The sequence below is a fragment of the Gracilinanus agilis genome, chromosome 4 (genome assembly GCF_016433145.1).
Source record: "Gracilinanus agilis isolate LMUSP501 chromosome 4, AgileGrace, whole genome shotgun sequence".
Classification (NCBI taxonomy): Eukaryota; Metazoa; Chordata; class Mammalia; order Didelphimorphia; family Didelphidae; genus Gracilinanus; species Gracilinanus agilis.
The window spans coordinates 438,853,357-438,868,685 of record NC_058133.1 but is presented as its reverse complement, the minus strand read 5'-3'; the positions used below and the strand labels follow the sequence as shown (position 1 = coordinate 438,868,685).

The 15,329-nt window shown below is 34.2% G+C and overlaps 1 protein-coding gene across 3 annotated transcripts in view; it reads right to left on the bottom strand.

The window, feature by feature from the left end:
- Nucleotides 1-15,329, bottom strand: part of MTF2 (metal response element binding transcription factor 2) — a 32,677-nt gene continuing 17,348 nt past the window's right edge. Inside the window, exons 7-12 of one of the 3 annotated variants that reach the window (XM_044671989.1) lie at nt 8,863-8,930; nt 8,302-8,472; nt 5,265-5,385; nt 5,087-5,139; nt 4,887-4,991; nt 1-3,713 (exon numbers count right to left, since the gene is read on the bottom strand). In XM_044671989.1, coding sequence (XP_044527924.1) covers nt 3,356-3,713; nt 4,887-4,991; nt 5,087-5,139; nt 5,265-5,385; nt 8,302-8,472; nt 8,863-8,930 — 876 coding nt within the window. In that variant the 3' untranslated portion in view covers nt 1-3,355. The remainder of the gene's footprint in view (nt 3,714-4,886; nt 4,992-5,086; nt 5,140-5,264; nt 5,386-8,301; nt 8,473-8,862; nt 8,931-15,329) is intronic. The other 2 variants (XM_044671988.1, XM_044671990.1) reach the window with 2 other exon arrangements.

Sequence of the window (15,329 nt, the reverse complement as noted above, 5' to 3'; positions counted from 1 at the left end):
TCTACTTTAGATATGTTTAATTTTTTGGTTTTTTTTCTTCCAAAAAGCATGCCTGATCAATTACCACAAAAGAATCAGAATAAATTTTTCAGGCGTGTATACTTAGGAAAGCATTCATATAAAATTTGGAAAAAAAATTCCCACATTTAAGGCAGAACTCATATAAATATACTCCAACCAATACAGTTTTGTAATAAATTCATTATGCCTTATAACTAAATCCCACTTAACACTGTTGCATTTCTAACATTTTAAAGATAGTTCCTATGGAACTAACTGCTACCTGTATATTGTTTCACCTAACATTGTGTTTCCCTGGTACAAATAAGCACCAATAAGGAGAATATGTCTAGAATAGTCATTTAAAAAATTACTTTCCAAAATTACATAGAGACATTTCCTTTCCAATCAATCACAAGACCACTCCCAATCTATATAACCACCCAATTATATGACAACCTATTATTATTTATATAAATCAGATCATGTCTCCTCCACCCAAACCCTACAGTATACAGTAAAAGCCTCAGCAAGAAAGAGTTCTGTTGTACATTTTACATTACCAAACTGATCTATACATAACACACACAAAATACAAAAATGGTCTCACACTTCTAGTTTGATCTCACTTCTTGGCAAAGTTTGATACACGAATATAGAAGACCTTGTTAACTGCATTACATTTTACAAAAGACATGGGTATTTACTTCCATTATTTTGATGTTTGTATTCTGGTCACATTTATCTGAGATTTTAAAGATTAGTAATTTCTTAGTAGCAGAGTAAAGAAAGCTATGGTTAAAAATAAACTCCCTTAACTTGGACAAAATGATTTTTTTTTTCAGTAGAAAGCAAATTTTAACTCTAACTCTGGAGCACCCTAACAAATGAACCTTGATTCATCCTGACTTGTAGATGTCTCTTTATGAGCAGAAGTTGAAAAATAGGCTAAAAATCTCATTGAGTTATTTTGAGGAAAAATACCTATTTTTAAAATATCTAATATGTAAGATGGCTAAATATTTACTACTTGTCAAACAGACAATTTAAGATGGACTTGAAATAATTATTTTTTTGCTTTGGAGATCAAAGGGAGAATGAGGGCAGTAAAACTTTTCCACTATTAATCAGAATTAGCAGTGGAATCATATTAGCAATGGAGTTGGAAATTCCTTAACTCCATGCTAAAAGTAGTCATTTACTGTGCCAGTGTGTATTTTCAAACAAATACAAAAGCAAAACTCATTATCTCTTAAAAATACACACATTTAATGTTGGCCTGTTTTAATTCTAAGTAAAGCAATTCCAAAAATACAAACTGAACATCAGAGCCATATGAACCACCAAGATAAAATCAAATAGACATTCACAATTATTAAATCTAAAGACAGTATAGCTGGATAAATTGTCTTCCAAGCATATCATAGAAAGCTTTACTATAAATACTGCTGGTGTTCAGTTAGAATTAAAGGACTTTGGGAGAATGAAATAATGTGAATACAAGTGGAATGAATTATGTTACATGGGATTTACATTTTTCCATTACCCCTAGATTTAAACAAACATTCAAAAATCAACACAAAATCTGTGTTATCAAAATATTGCAGCTGCAGGAAAGGCAACTTTAAATGAATAGCTAGGGGGAAAAATCAGGTTCTGGTGGTGGCAAACAGAGGTGAGTTTTTAGTTTGCCCTTTTGTAAAGCTCCTTTATACCTGGCTGACCAGGAACCAAGTGCAGGACAACCACATTCTCTGCTTCTTTGGGCTATGATGTGACAGGAAGAAGTCATCTTTTGAAGATGTTTAAGGAAATAAAGCAACTTTCTTTATAAACAGTCAAATAAGCAATTAATGGAATAAATAAGCACTAACCCACATTTTTAACCAATCTTCTATGACATTTTACATGTTTTTTTTTCCATTTTGGTGGCAAATTTCCAATTTTTAAGCTAAACACCAGTCATTTTTAAGAGTAAAATGAATAGCCACCAAAATATGAATATTCTTTTGTTTACTCTTTGGCTAAAAAAAAAAACAAATCAAAACAAAACAAAAAAAGGAAAAGACTAAGAAAATACATCTAACACTGGTGATAAAAGGAATTGTCTTTTTACATGTAAAATAAAGTTATCAATTTAAAACTTGGTACATTTTATAAAAACAAGAGGTAATGTTGTAATAAAAACAGTGGTAGCCTCAACAGGCAACATACTGTTTGTGAACCCTGTGCAATAAAATACTTTGTTCATACTACATTTATCAAACACTAACATTTCTACAGACATTGTAGGAATCTTTTGTGGAATCCCTACAGACTTGTTAAAACTGGGAGACATTTACAATCATAATGTGCCACAAAAACTTGAACACGTTACTTCTAGTAGGAGATAATGTTCATATCTGACTTTTGTTTTAGGTTCTGAACAGCTGAGTTACAAGGACCAGAACTAAAAAGCATTACAAGAAGCCCATGAACACTGTTGTTCATACCCTTCCAGCAGAACACACTGCACTGGTTTGACATATTTCTCTTCATACATAGCAAGCAACAGCACCTGATAAAGCCTGAGAAGAAATGCTGCTGTGTAAATACTGCAACTATTCCTGAAAAAAGAATTATGGGATATATATACTCCAAAGCTGCCCATTCCCATAATTTGTATTGCATAGGTCACATAATCACACACATATATATACACATATTATGTATATATATATGCACATGCAAAGAATATATTAAGACGACAATGAAGTCTAGTCATGGAGCAATTTACAGGCTCAATATATTTTTTACACTTTGCTTGAAAGAAAAATTTCAATATTTTACAGTCTTTCAGTAGGCATTATATACACTGCACTTTACGAAATCTAAAAGGTATTGAAATAGAAATTCATTTCTGCAAACATTTTGGTAACAAAACAGACAACGTTTCTCCAAAGACTTGTGCTATCTACATGATCTGTTTGCGCTGAAAACCACTAATCACAAGAACTGACTCAATGGAATATCTAGAAAAATTATCTAACACCATGCATGAGTTTGGATCATTTTAATAGCCTATCCTAGAAACAATCTACAAATCTTAAGATTAAAAAATTAAGTCTCTGTTCTGATTTTAAAAGATAGCTTTTATGACAATATCCATTTCGTTAACAGGTACACGTTAAGGCTAATATTTCCCTATAATGTGTGTTTGGTGTGTGTGTGTAATTGTGTGGTTGCGTGCATGTGTGTGCATATGTGTATGTGGGGGGGTTTCAGAAAGAGAGTCAAAGCCAGCTCCTTCAGGGCTCTGAACTGTGCCTACAGAAGATGAGAGTGCAGTGAACATAATGTTCCCTCAGTCCTACAGTCAGGAGGCAGTTGCTCCTTCCCACTCCACTAGATACTGCACCTTTCCATCAAGCGTCACCCGACGAGCCAATACTCTATATTTTTCACCACATGCTATTCTACCTGCAGCACCAAAATAACTGGTAATAGAGTTCTTTAGATGATTAAGCTGTAATTCCTGATCTGCTAAATTATTAAGAATCTCTGTGTTAAGTTCATCAAACTGATAATCTTCTTTGCCTTCATCATCTTTCACAATTTCAGAATTCTGCGTCTGGAGTGCTTTCCGAGGAAGGCGCCCCCTTCTCCTCCGCAGGTGTGGTATTGCAGCAGGCCACGATCTTCCTGTCCGAGTTCTCTTTCTGGAGTCAGATAAACTACAGGATTATAAGGAGGCAACATGATGTAAAAGATTAAGAACTTGAGGTTCTCTCTTCTGCTCATACAATAGTGCTCTCTAAGGTATCTTAACAAATCTAAGTGCTATAAGTCTATCATAAATGTGAATACATTCAATGAAAAAAAAAAGTCAAAAGGGCCTGTCAAACATAACATCTCAGAGTGAAATTAATGTTAGCAGTTAGTCCAACTTGTACCCAAGAGAATTCTCTGCTCAAAGGATCCTTATCCTCTCACCTTGTACTGAGAAGGGGTCTCTTTCAGGTCTCTACTTTCTAGCCTTCTATTTAGTTATCAGTGCAGTTATTTGGTGTATTTTTTTCCCATCTGGAGATTCATTCTCATCAACTTTTTGTTTAAAATTCCACATCTGACAATGGCACCAAAGCAACTGGGAGTTCATAAAGGGCTCAGAGTTGGCATCCCAACTCTGGTATTGAACTCTTATCCAAAGCAAAAAGTATTTGTTTTCCTCATTGTCTACTTCACAATGGATTTTTATAAGAAATAGTTAAGCTTCTATAGGCAAGAGGTCATGTCTTATCTAAACATTTTCTCCCCTAATGCTTAACACAGTGGTTGGAAAAGTAGGTGCTTAAAAATATTTGCTTTTGGGGGCAGCTGGGTAGCTCAGTGGATTGAGAGCCAGGCCTAGAGATGGGAGGTCCTAGGTTCAAATCTGGCCTCAGACACTTCCCAGCTGTGTGACCCTGGGCAAGTCACTTGACCCCCATTGCCTACCCTTACCACTCTTCCACCTATAAGTCAATACACAGAAGTTAAGGGTTTAAAATAAAAAAAATTTTAAAAAAAATATTTGCTTTTATTCTTGTGAAATAGTATTTCCATAAAGCAAAGCACATCTATACTTAATGCCATTATCATGAAAAACCTATAGAATGGATCAGGGCTGGAAGAGGCTAAAATATTGTGTTTATTCTGTAAAATTATTAAGATATTTAGAATATTTAATGTTTTGAAAAGTGGAAACCTGACAAGTTCCACAAACCATGGAAGATCTCTCAGCAAAGACACACTGTCCTGCTTTGAAAATTGCTGAAATGTTCTGCTATTATCTTTAAAGTCTAGAAGAAAATCAGCATAGAAAATTACTGCTTGAAACATAAGAATAAATCATAGTTAGTTGTTACCCATAATGCTTGGAAATGGTAGATGAGGTAGTTTCTTTTGTACTGGCAGCACCCGTTAAGTCCACATCTGAGGTATTGGATGAATGTGCAGTTCCATCAGGTTTCCTAAAACAAGCCCAAAATGAGAAGGATCTTTATAATAAATATTTCATTTCATAAGCAAACTAAACATTTAAAAATATAAACAATGTTCTACTTACCCTATAGAGGAAGACAAATCCAAGGTAGGATTCTCTGGAACTGATTCCTTTTCCTTCAAAAATAAGAAAATTATTGAAGCATGAACCCTAAAACAAGTTTCAGAAACCATACCAATTATGAATGTAATCTTTCTTTGCCTTTTCCTTACTAAACATCACTCTGAGAAGATATAACCACTAATATACTTACCAAAGAAGATGGTTCTGAAGTCTTTTGAATCATCTTTCTTGTATATGGGCCAGGTGGACGACCTACAGATTTTTTCTTTCCTTTCTTTTCTATACCATTACTTATATCTCTGCAAAGAGAAAAAATGTAGCATACATTATCAAATGGAATTTTATTAAGTGAGAGGATCTTTTGTTTTAATACTTTTAAAAAACATACTTGTACCAAACCAGAAAGTTATTGCAATTTTGCAATCTACAACAGGTCTGGGGCACTATCAGAAAAGAGAAGGGGACATATAAGGTAGAGGTTGCAAGGGCAGAATCAATAAGAATTGGCAACAGATTAAATATAAAAGAGGGTAGGAGAGAGAAAAGTAGCACACTTAGGTTGAAAGTCTATATCTGTAGGAGGATGGTGGTATCCCTAGGAATATCAGAAAAGTTAAGAAGAAGGAAGGGCATATGGGGAAAAGATAAGGAGTCCAGGTATGTTAACAGTTTAAGATTTCTATGAAAAATCCAATTCAAGATATCCAACAGGCAGCTGGAGGTATAAGACTGAAGGTCAGCACAGAGATTATGGCTGAATAGATGAAAACTGGAAACATGGGAACTGAAGAGATCATCTAGTGAAACAGTACATGAAGAGAAGAGTTCCACCAAAGAAGACTAAGAAGGAACCAGGCACAAAGGCTATCTTTCATTTTGCCAAAATTAGAGAAGCTAATAATTTCTTGGCTTCCCTAAAATATAATTTTACCCTTCAAAATGTAGAGAAGGGGAAATCCTATTCTGGATTGATCACTGGTTCAGACAAAGAGAAATTTGATGGAAATGATGGAAACCATAAGAGAAAGTGACCACTTCTCCCTCTCAGAATTTGTGAGAGAGAAGATTTCAAAAGGTCTACAGGAAGGATATATAGGCTATATAGGCTTGAACTAAAATTCTAAAGAGTAAGTCAGCCCAGCAAAGATTGGAAGCTTTCAAGAATTAATATTTTAAGACACAAATTGAAACAATTTTCATGAAGAAGAAAAAAAGTAATTGAAAGAAACAATGGTACATATGCATAGAGAACTCAAAAAACAAAGAGAGACACAGATGATAGAAGTATGGGAAGTAATGGAGAATGAACATGGCACAGTAGTGTTATGAATATTAAAATTCATATATGATACATGAGACGTACATGATAACCTGAAAGGATCTCTAAAGGCAAAAAAGAAATGTTTTTGTTTTTGCTATATCACAGACAAAAAGGAGAGTAAGACTGATGCTTGAGAAAATAACATTATAGTAATTGAAATGTATATAACACCTATCAGAAACCAAATGAAGGAGTGGAATAATGTGTTCCAAAGAGCAAAGGAAGCTCTTTGCTTTGAAGTAAGGTGAGAGACCCTTTAAATCTAAGCCTAACTATTAATGAAAAAAGATAGATGGCCTATAAAAAAGCAACTTTTGAAACATTCCTAAAGGAAAACCAGAAATGAAACAAACTGTTTTGTCATCATCACAGACAGCATAAATATACAAAAGGTAAAAAAATACAGTAACCAAGAAAGGCCCAGATAAAATTATCTCCGAAAAAAGGGAAAATTAAAATGAAGAGGTTCATAACAAGAACAGTAAAATAACACTCTTCTAAAAGTAAACAAGGAGTCACAGTGAAAGCAGAAATCATAGAAGTACTAATGGTGAAACACGACTGAAACATCATGGTCTAAATCTCACAAAACTCCATCATAAAGATGAACCAATGTTTTTTGGTGAGACTAAGTTACAGAATGGTAGTGTGCATGAGAAGGAGGGGAAAAAAACCTCAGTGATGATTATGTGATGTACCTCAATCAAATCAAAAGTAAAAGGGGAAAATAACTCTTTTAGCCTTTTAGGAAGAAGAGGGTCTACAGGTGAATCGTCAAGAATTCAAAAGTGGGGACTGAAATTGGAAGGTTGGCCAAGAGGGAAATCTGATTTCAGAAGTGGGAGTCTAATTGAAAAATGCTACCATGGGAGAAAGGAGGTATTTTATAAATGGAAGTGAGGACCTCACAGACTCCAGGGATTTGGTGTGTAGGAAAACCACTTCTTGTACAACAAGAGGAAAATCAGAGCTTCTAAGGGGTAACTGACACCCAGAATTGGGAGGCAGGGATTCAGACATTTCTTGGCAAAAGGGGAAAAACATGGGAGAGAGCAGAAGGCAGTAATGAATAGAATCTATTAAAGACAGAAAAATTCCTCCCATGGGGTAACTTTTTATCTTCTTCATCACATGCTGAAATTTATATTTCTGAGAGTGGTGTACAATCAAAAAAAAGAGGGAGCAGGAGGCAATCTCTACAAGGCAATAAATATAGAAACCATTTAGAAGGAGTTCAAAATATGTATCTTAGAAGTTTTAACTCCATGAAGATTAAAGAGACTAAAGAAAAAATAAATAAGGATAACGGCTAAGAATCAAAGAAAAAAATAGACTAAACAGAAAAGGAAGAAAAATAACTAAGAAAACAAGGGAAAACAAGGGAATTCTTTTTACAAAAAGTGCAGAACAATGAGAGAAAAAATAAGCTTATGGGGAGGAGAGGAATTAAAGGGGAAAAAGATAAAATTTAGAAAACCAAATAAAAAAAGAACTACAAAATTAAGGAAAGAGGATAACAAATTGGAGGGGTTGTGGGGTTGAAAGGGAGAGGGAAGAGACTAGGAATAGGACAGCATTAAAATAGATAAGGTTAAAATAAATGAAAAGGCATAATGCTGTCTTTACAGAAGAAGGTATAGGATGAAGGTTTGAGGGTGGAGGGACTTCCCAAGTAACATTAACTCAAACCAAATAACTGAGGCTCTAGAAATGGCTTTACAAGGTGTTTTTTAAGGGCTAAATTATGATATCAAAAAGCCAAAAATATTCTATGAAGATAATATCCACTTTAATGTACAAAACACGCCAGACCTTATTAATTTACTAACTAAATTTGTTAATGACCTTTTGTATGAGTAAAGGAAAAAGTTTAGGCCAAAGAAAAAAATTTTACCTTGGATCAGGTATAGGTTTAGATGCTTTTCTGCCTTTAATTTTGAATTCATGAGATGTTCCTTCAGGCTCTTTCTCTGCTTTAAAAGCCACATTTGGTGGCACAGGAGGAACACGAATTCTCAACCCAAATAAATGTTTCTTCTTCTTTATTTCTTTTCCTGACATAAACCTACATTAATTAAAAAGGAGATTTAAAAAATTTATATAGTTTTAAAAATCATTTCAAGTGACATTTTGAAAACTGTTTTCAAGAAATGTCACCATCCTGAGAAAATGAGGAAATTTTGATATCTTTGCAAGAATATATAGTATCCATCACCACCTAATAGTTAATATTAATAACTTTATCCACTGCTACTAGTTTTATGTCATTAAAGGCCATCACTTTTGCCTTAAGGCTTAGGGTACCTGGAAAGAATAGGGCTGACAAAGTTTAAAATGGAATGTACCTCTACTTTAAATAATGCTTCTAAACCCCACAGCTCTTAAACCAATGCCCTCAATCCTTATACTTACTAAGTGTCTCCCACATGGGGATACATAAAATAAATCAACTTACATGGTCTTGTAATCATTTAATGCCTCCAGAACATGCTCATATCTTTCAGATTTTGGTGTGTCTGCCAGCTGTGAAGTATCAAGAAACAATTTAACATACTACAATTTCAGCATCTAAGAATATACAGGTGCTTTGGATATTAGATTTATGGTTTTTAAAACAGTCCTATAGTCAGAGGAAAATAGTTCTTAAAAATTATTTTAGTGCCTATCATGAAAATGTCTGGCTATATATTTAACTGCTTTGCCTTTAGTTATGGACTTTATCTAGAAATAACCTTAAAATACCAGAAGAAAAGCAACTAAATGGGAAAGGTAGACAGATACTGATACCATTTTATTGTTCAACTTCTCTTGAATACACTGGTAAGAAATATCAGCCTCTATAATTTTTGAAAGTGTCTTCAGATCTAGAAGTTTTGAGGCTATTTCTAAACCACAGACAAATGTGGCTCCTACTGAAGAATTACAGAAAAATTCTTAAAGTGAAAAGTTTTTTTTAAAAACTTGAATGTTTCATTCTGGAAAAGACTGGATATAACTTGACTTGGACTCTCAAAAGATAATTTACTGCCTCTTTCTCAATGTTTTAGTGTTGGGGCCCACCAAAGAAACCTTAGCTGCTAAGCCACTGGATAGATTCAAATTGATGTAGCCAAGCACGTATTTAAAGTATAAAGTCTTATAGAATTATCATTCTGAACAACATAGAAAAAGACATTGGTATTCAATAAAGCTGCTATATTTACATCATGTAGTTCAATCTCCATCAAAACTGTCATGTGTTTCATTTGACATAAGTTGGAAATTCCAAAGAGTGAAATAAACTGATACTGATATGTGAAGTGAAATGTACTGAAAACGTCTACCAAGGAGGTTCAGGTCCAGGAATTAACATCGTAAGTTCTGTCACTGATTTCTGAAGGACCAATGGAGAGGTGTTACCCTCTTAAGCAGGGGATAAAATCTTAGGTCATCTAGTCCAACTTCTAACTAGAAGAATCTTCAGCAGATGATGTTAGGATCAAAATCAATTCAAACATGTTTTAAAAGTCTAGAAGATACTGTGTTAGGTACTAGGGCTATAAAGCCAAAAACAACAGTTCCTGCTGAATGGAGCTTATATTTTTTTACTGAACAAGGAGCAGGGAGCGGGGGGGGGGGGAGGGAGAAGGGGGAAGATAAGCAAAATGTACACCAATGTATGCCAAATAAATACAAAATAATCTTGAGGTTGAGGAAAAATTATTCTTGGAAACATCAAAGAACTCTTTATATAGAAAGTTAATCTGAGAAGTTAGGTATTTCCAGAGGCAGAGATGTGTTCCTGGCATAAGGGACAGCCTTTTCAAAAGGACACAGGTTTAGCATATATAGAAAATATAAAGTAGAGAAGTTTGGCTTGAGTGCAGAGTGTACATGGGATAGAATAATGTGAAATCACTATTAGGTTGGAGCTAAAGATAAGTTGCAGTGACTTACATGCCAAATATAAAGAGTAGGGGACTGGTATGGTCAAATTTGTGCTTTAGGAATATTGATATCAACTCCGTGGAGGAAAAGAGTTGATTGTATTATTCAACAAATTCAATGAATGGTGTGTGCGTGAGTACACACCCATCTATCAAGCACCTACTTTTCTAATGTGCTATAGCTCTAGTTATTAGGGGGTTTTCCCCCTTATAATGAATCGAAATCTGTCTTCTTGGAATTTGCCTTCAGAAACAATGCAAAGTGAGCTTACTCTCCTTTCAAAAGAAAAGCCCTTCAAATATTTGAAAACTAACATATTTGAATTAACATATTTAGCCACTGCATCAACCTAACATTCATATTAAGCTTATGGCCAATTTCATATGAATTTGCAAAAGCACATTTCCCAAGTGTCATACTTGAAGAACTGAAATTAAGATTAAATGCAAAATTTAAAATTTTATTCTTGTTAAATGTCATCTTGTTAAATTTTATTCTTGTTAAATGTCATCATCATCAGGGAGACACTGATGACTTTATTGAACTCAAGATGTTTTATTTACAGGATGTATCAACTGGTATTCTTAATGAAAAAGATAGTAAGGTTTATTTGCCATGGCTTGGTCTTACTAAAATCATGTTGACTCTTATGACCATAACCATTTCTCAACATTCACATATTTTGAAAATCAGTACAAAATGTTGGTGGGGTATCAAAATTAAGCTTATTTGCCTATAATCCTCATAATTTTTATTTCATCTTTCTGGAAACTGTGACATATTTCTGGTTTTCTGGTACCTCTTTTATTCCCAAGATTTCTCAAAGATGAACAACATTAGCTCTAAAATTATATCTACAAGTTTTTTCACCACCATAAGAAGTTATTTCATTAGGACCAGGTAGAAAATGATTAAATGCTCCTTAATATCATTACGTAACATACTCTGAGATAATAATTTCTTTTTCTAAAAGGGTAGAAGTTGAAATCATATAGAAGAAGTGATGATGGAGAAATAGGCCTGAAATATCATGGACTAAGTTTTATAATACTCCATCCATTATTTAAGACTAAACTGCAGAACTGTTCTATACTTTTCAGTCTGAAGGTTTGTCAAGTCCTACTCAACAAATTATTTGTGGGTCATCGAACCGGGATGAGAAAAATGATTTTGGGGATTACAGGAGAGTCGAGCTCACAGACTGACAGATCAGACACGCAAACATCCTCTTACTGGGCAGTGACAAAGTTTATTGATTTGGGGTGCACAATTTATAAGAAAAATGATGTAGGCTGAGGGATTAGGTAAGCCTTTTGCAGGAACAATGGTCAGTAATGATTTACAAAATGGAAACAATAGATGTAGATTGCCTTAGGGACTCTAAGCAGTGTTTTCTACAGGATAATAAATCACATGTCAGTATATCAATGTATGACTCAATACTGTATGTTCTTCTCACAGAACTCCTGCATCAGTAGTTTTCTTGGCAGGACATCTAGTATTTGGGGAGGGGGAAAAAGTTTGCTTTTCTCATGCTGGGGAGCAGACTATGTGCTTGGCAATTTCTAAGCTGTGATTTCCCAGAGACCTTGCAAACAGGGGTGCATTGGGCATTCCACAGCATTGCTGGAATGGAAGCCCCTAATCTTCTTATGTTGTTCCCACAAAGGCTATTCTTGCTAGAAAAGACAAACAGAAGAATTTTGCCTTCTGCCATTACATCATAAAAACAATAAGTCTATATTTTTGTATTTTCTTGATCCAAAAATGACTTTAAATACTTTTCTGATGGTCTTTAGAATTTAAGTCTCCGCTAATCTTTGCCTCTTAACTTCTGCCATTTTCCTACTAGGCTGATATTTACTCTTTTGTGTCTTTAAGCCTTTTGGTTGCCCATTCTCCTACTTTTTGTATATATCTTTTAAAAAATTATATTCAAAATATCTCCCAATGCAGCCACACTGATTTCTTTAGCTATTCCAGTCCTTGACCCTCCCACCTCCAATCTTTTCCACTGGTTTATGTATAATTAATTTCAGTTTTTAGACCTTTCTATCAATGTTCCCTTTTTTCCATGGTCCTAGTCATGTAATTAACAGGTTCATATTTATTTTTTTCTTTGACATTTAAGTGTATACTACTATTCCTGTCTGTTTGTCAATATGAAATCAGAGTAATATGGCCCTTTCCATCCAAGCTTTCTGTCATTTTCATAGTGTTATAGCCATTTTCTTTTTACTGGTCAGTGAGAAGTAAATTCAGAATAGCTGTTTCTTTTCAGAGATCAGAATAGCAACAGGGCAAATCAAGAATTTGTCAAATATTCTGAATTTAGAAGAATTGGATTTCTTATAGATGTCAGAATAAAAGTAGCATAGTTTCATTGGATAGGTCTTGGATTAAAAATCTTAAATCTTTACTTCTAGTTCCCAAGTCTCATTTAAATGCTATGTAACCTTAGATAAGACATTTAATTTTCTGGCCTTCCAACTGTTTATCTATGAAATGGGAACACTACCATTCAACTTATTTAATTTACACTTTTGTGGTTAGGGTCAAATAAGAGAATATACATGAAAGCATTTTACACATGCTATGCAAATGTAAACTGATATTACAGGTGAGGTCTCTTCATCATTAGTATAGCTTTCTCCCCTACACATTTTCTAATCTATATTAAGAAAGCACCTTCATTGAGTTAGCTAAGCATTCTGTAGTATAATCCTGCAACAATATCATTTTGTTTCTTTCACCCATTATCCTAGCCCAAATATAACCTGTCCACATCTTTACTTCAATTACTTTAAAGTTTGTATATCCCTATATAAGTATACCTTCTTTAAATTCAATTCTATTCTCTCTCATCTTCTTTAAAATAAGAAACCATACTCACCATCTCCTTAATTCCTATCCCAAAAAATTTTAGTGCTATATCCAGTTCACTCTGTTATTCACACTTAAAGAGTTAATATTTTGATATCTGAGGCTAGATATCTCCTACCAGATTTCATATTATTTTCACTTGAAAGTTACTGAATGATAGCTCCACAATGCTTACTTTATTTCTCTCTATACTTGGTTTTGCAGTTTTATTATGGTTTTCTTCTTCTCCTTCAAAAATTTGCAGAAAATTTCTTTTTCATCTATGTGATACCTTATGGTCTTATAAATTAATACCAGGTGGTAGAAAGAGAATTGTTTTTGAACACTACTTCTTAGTTTGAAATAACTGCCTGATAACACTAAATGATGGCACAATGTCCTAAAAGCTTTCACTGGCAATGAGGAACTATATTCCATATGTCTATTCCTATACTAAATATAGCTTGATTATGGAATGTAAGTAGCTCATTTGATATTTTTATTCAAAAAATGATTTTGTCTAACAAAAGCACCTTCTCTTTTATAAAGTTGCTGAAGCCACCATTAGTAAGATGAATCATACATAGTCAAGACACTGAAATATGTTCTCTACCTCCATCATTTTGATAATTTCAGTGTTCTCTCTGATTCATCAAAATTTATCAATGACTAGCACAAGTCTTAGAAACTATATATTCTTGTACAAATAAAGCTGAAAAGGCTCTTGGGGGGGGGGGGTGATTGCTTTTGTATTACTGCTTTTTTTAAACTGATACTTAGGGCAGCTATGTAGCTCAAAGGATAGACAACTAGGCCTGGAGATGGGAGATCCTGGGTTCAAATATGATCTCAGATACTTCCTAGTGATGTGACCCTGGGCAAGTCACTAACCTGCCACCCTTTGGCCTCAGATATTTCCTAGTGATGTGACCCTTTGCAAGTCACTAACCTCCCACCCCCTATCCCCCCAAAACCATCATTGCCTAGCCCATATCACTCTTTCTACCTTGGAATCCATACACAGTATTAAGATGAAAGGTAAGGGCTTGATGTAGGGAAAAGAAGGGAAAGGAAGGTGGTGGGGGGGAGTTCCCCCCCATCCTCCCTTTGCAGTAGGGAAATTGACCAGGGGGTTTTTTGTAAGTAGGCTAGGGAGCAGATTAAATCATGCTAGACTCAAGGGAAAGTTAGGTAGGTTTATTTAGGGTTAGGAAGGGAAAGGTTACGAAAGCCAGGAAAAGTTAGATCTTCTGCAGCAAGGCAGGGACCAAAGCCCTCCACCTAGGTTAGGGGAAAAAAGAAGCCAAAACTCATGCTTCTCTTCTCCTTTTTTCTCCCTTTGACACCTCCCACAAAGGAAGTGGGATGTGTCAGAGGAAGTTGCAGTAAAGTATCTTAGGAGATGAAGTCTCCCAGGGTTTAGGTTCCCTACAAAACACATGGGCTTTAAGGAAAAAACTAATGCTTTATACCAGCTAACAGGCTTCAGTTTTTTTTTTTAAACATTTACTAATATTTATTTATAACATGGTGAGGCTTCAGTTTTTAATGATTTGAATTTATTGACTGAACACCCTTAGTTTATTTGATAATCTGTTCATTACAAAAGCAAACTACTTTAGCAAAGAATTTATAGGGAGGGTGGGACTAGATGTTCCTTCCAACTCTGGATCCTTAATTATGTCCCTATTTAGGTCATAAAACAATCTCTCATTCTGACACGAAGCCATGAGCCAAAATATTAAGATTCATGATGGTAAAGGATGTTGTATCAACTATCCCTATCCTAAAATATAGCTAGAACTCTGCTCAAAACATTTCATTTATATTTAACTTTACAAATACAAATTAATCTTTTAAAAATATAAATAAAAATTTTAAAAAATAAGAGGAAAATAGTTTACATATAAATTCTACATGATTTGCTTCAAAAAGGGTTATTATTCTATAGCAATTTTTAGATTTTTCCTCAGCTATTTAAGAGGCTACACATACTATATAAACTATGCATTCATTGTTTTGTGACAAAACAAAAACCACTTAAAGAACTTTTAATATATTAAAAATTCATTTATATATGAAACCAATCAAGAGAGGCAGCATGATATATATAGTAAGGAAAATCCACAAAAT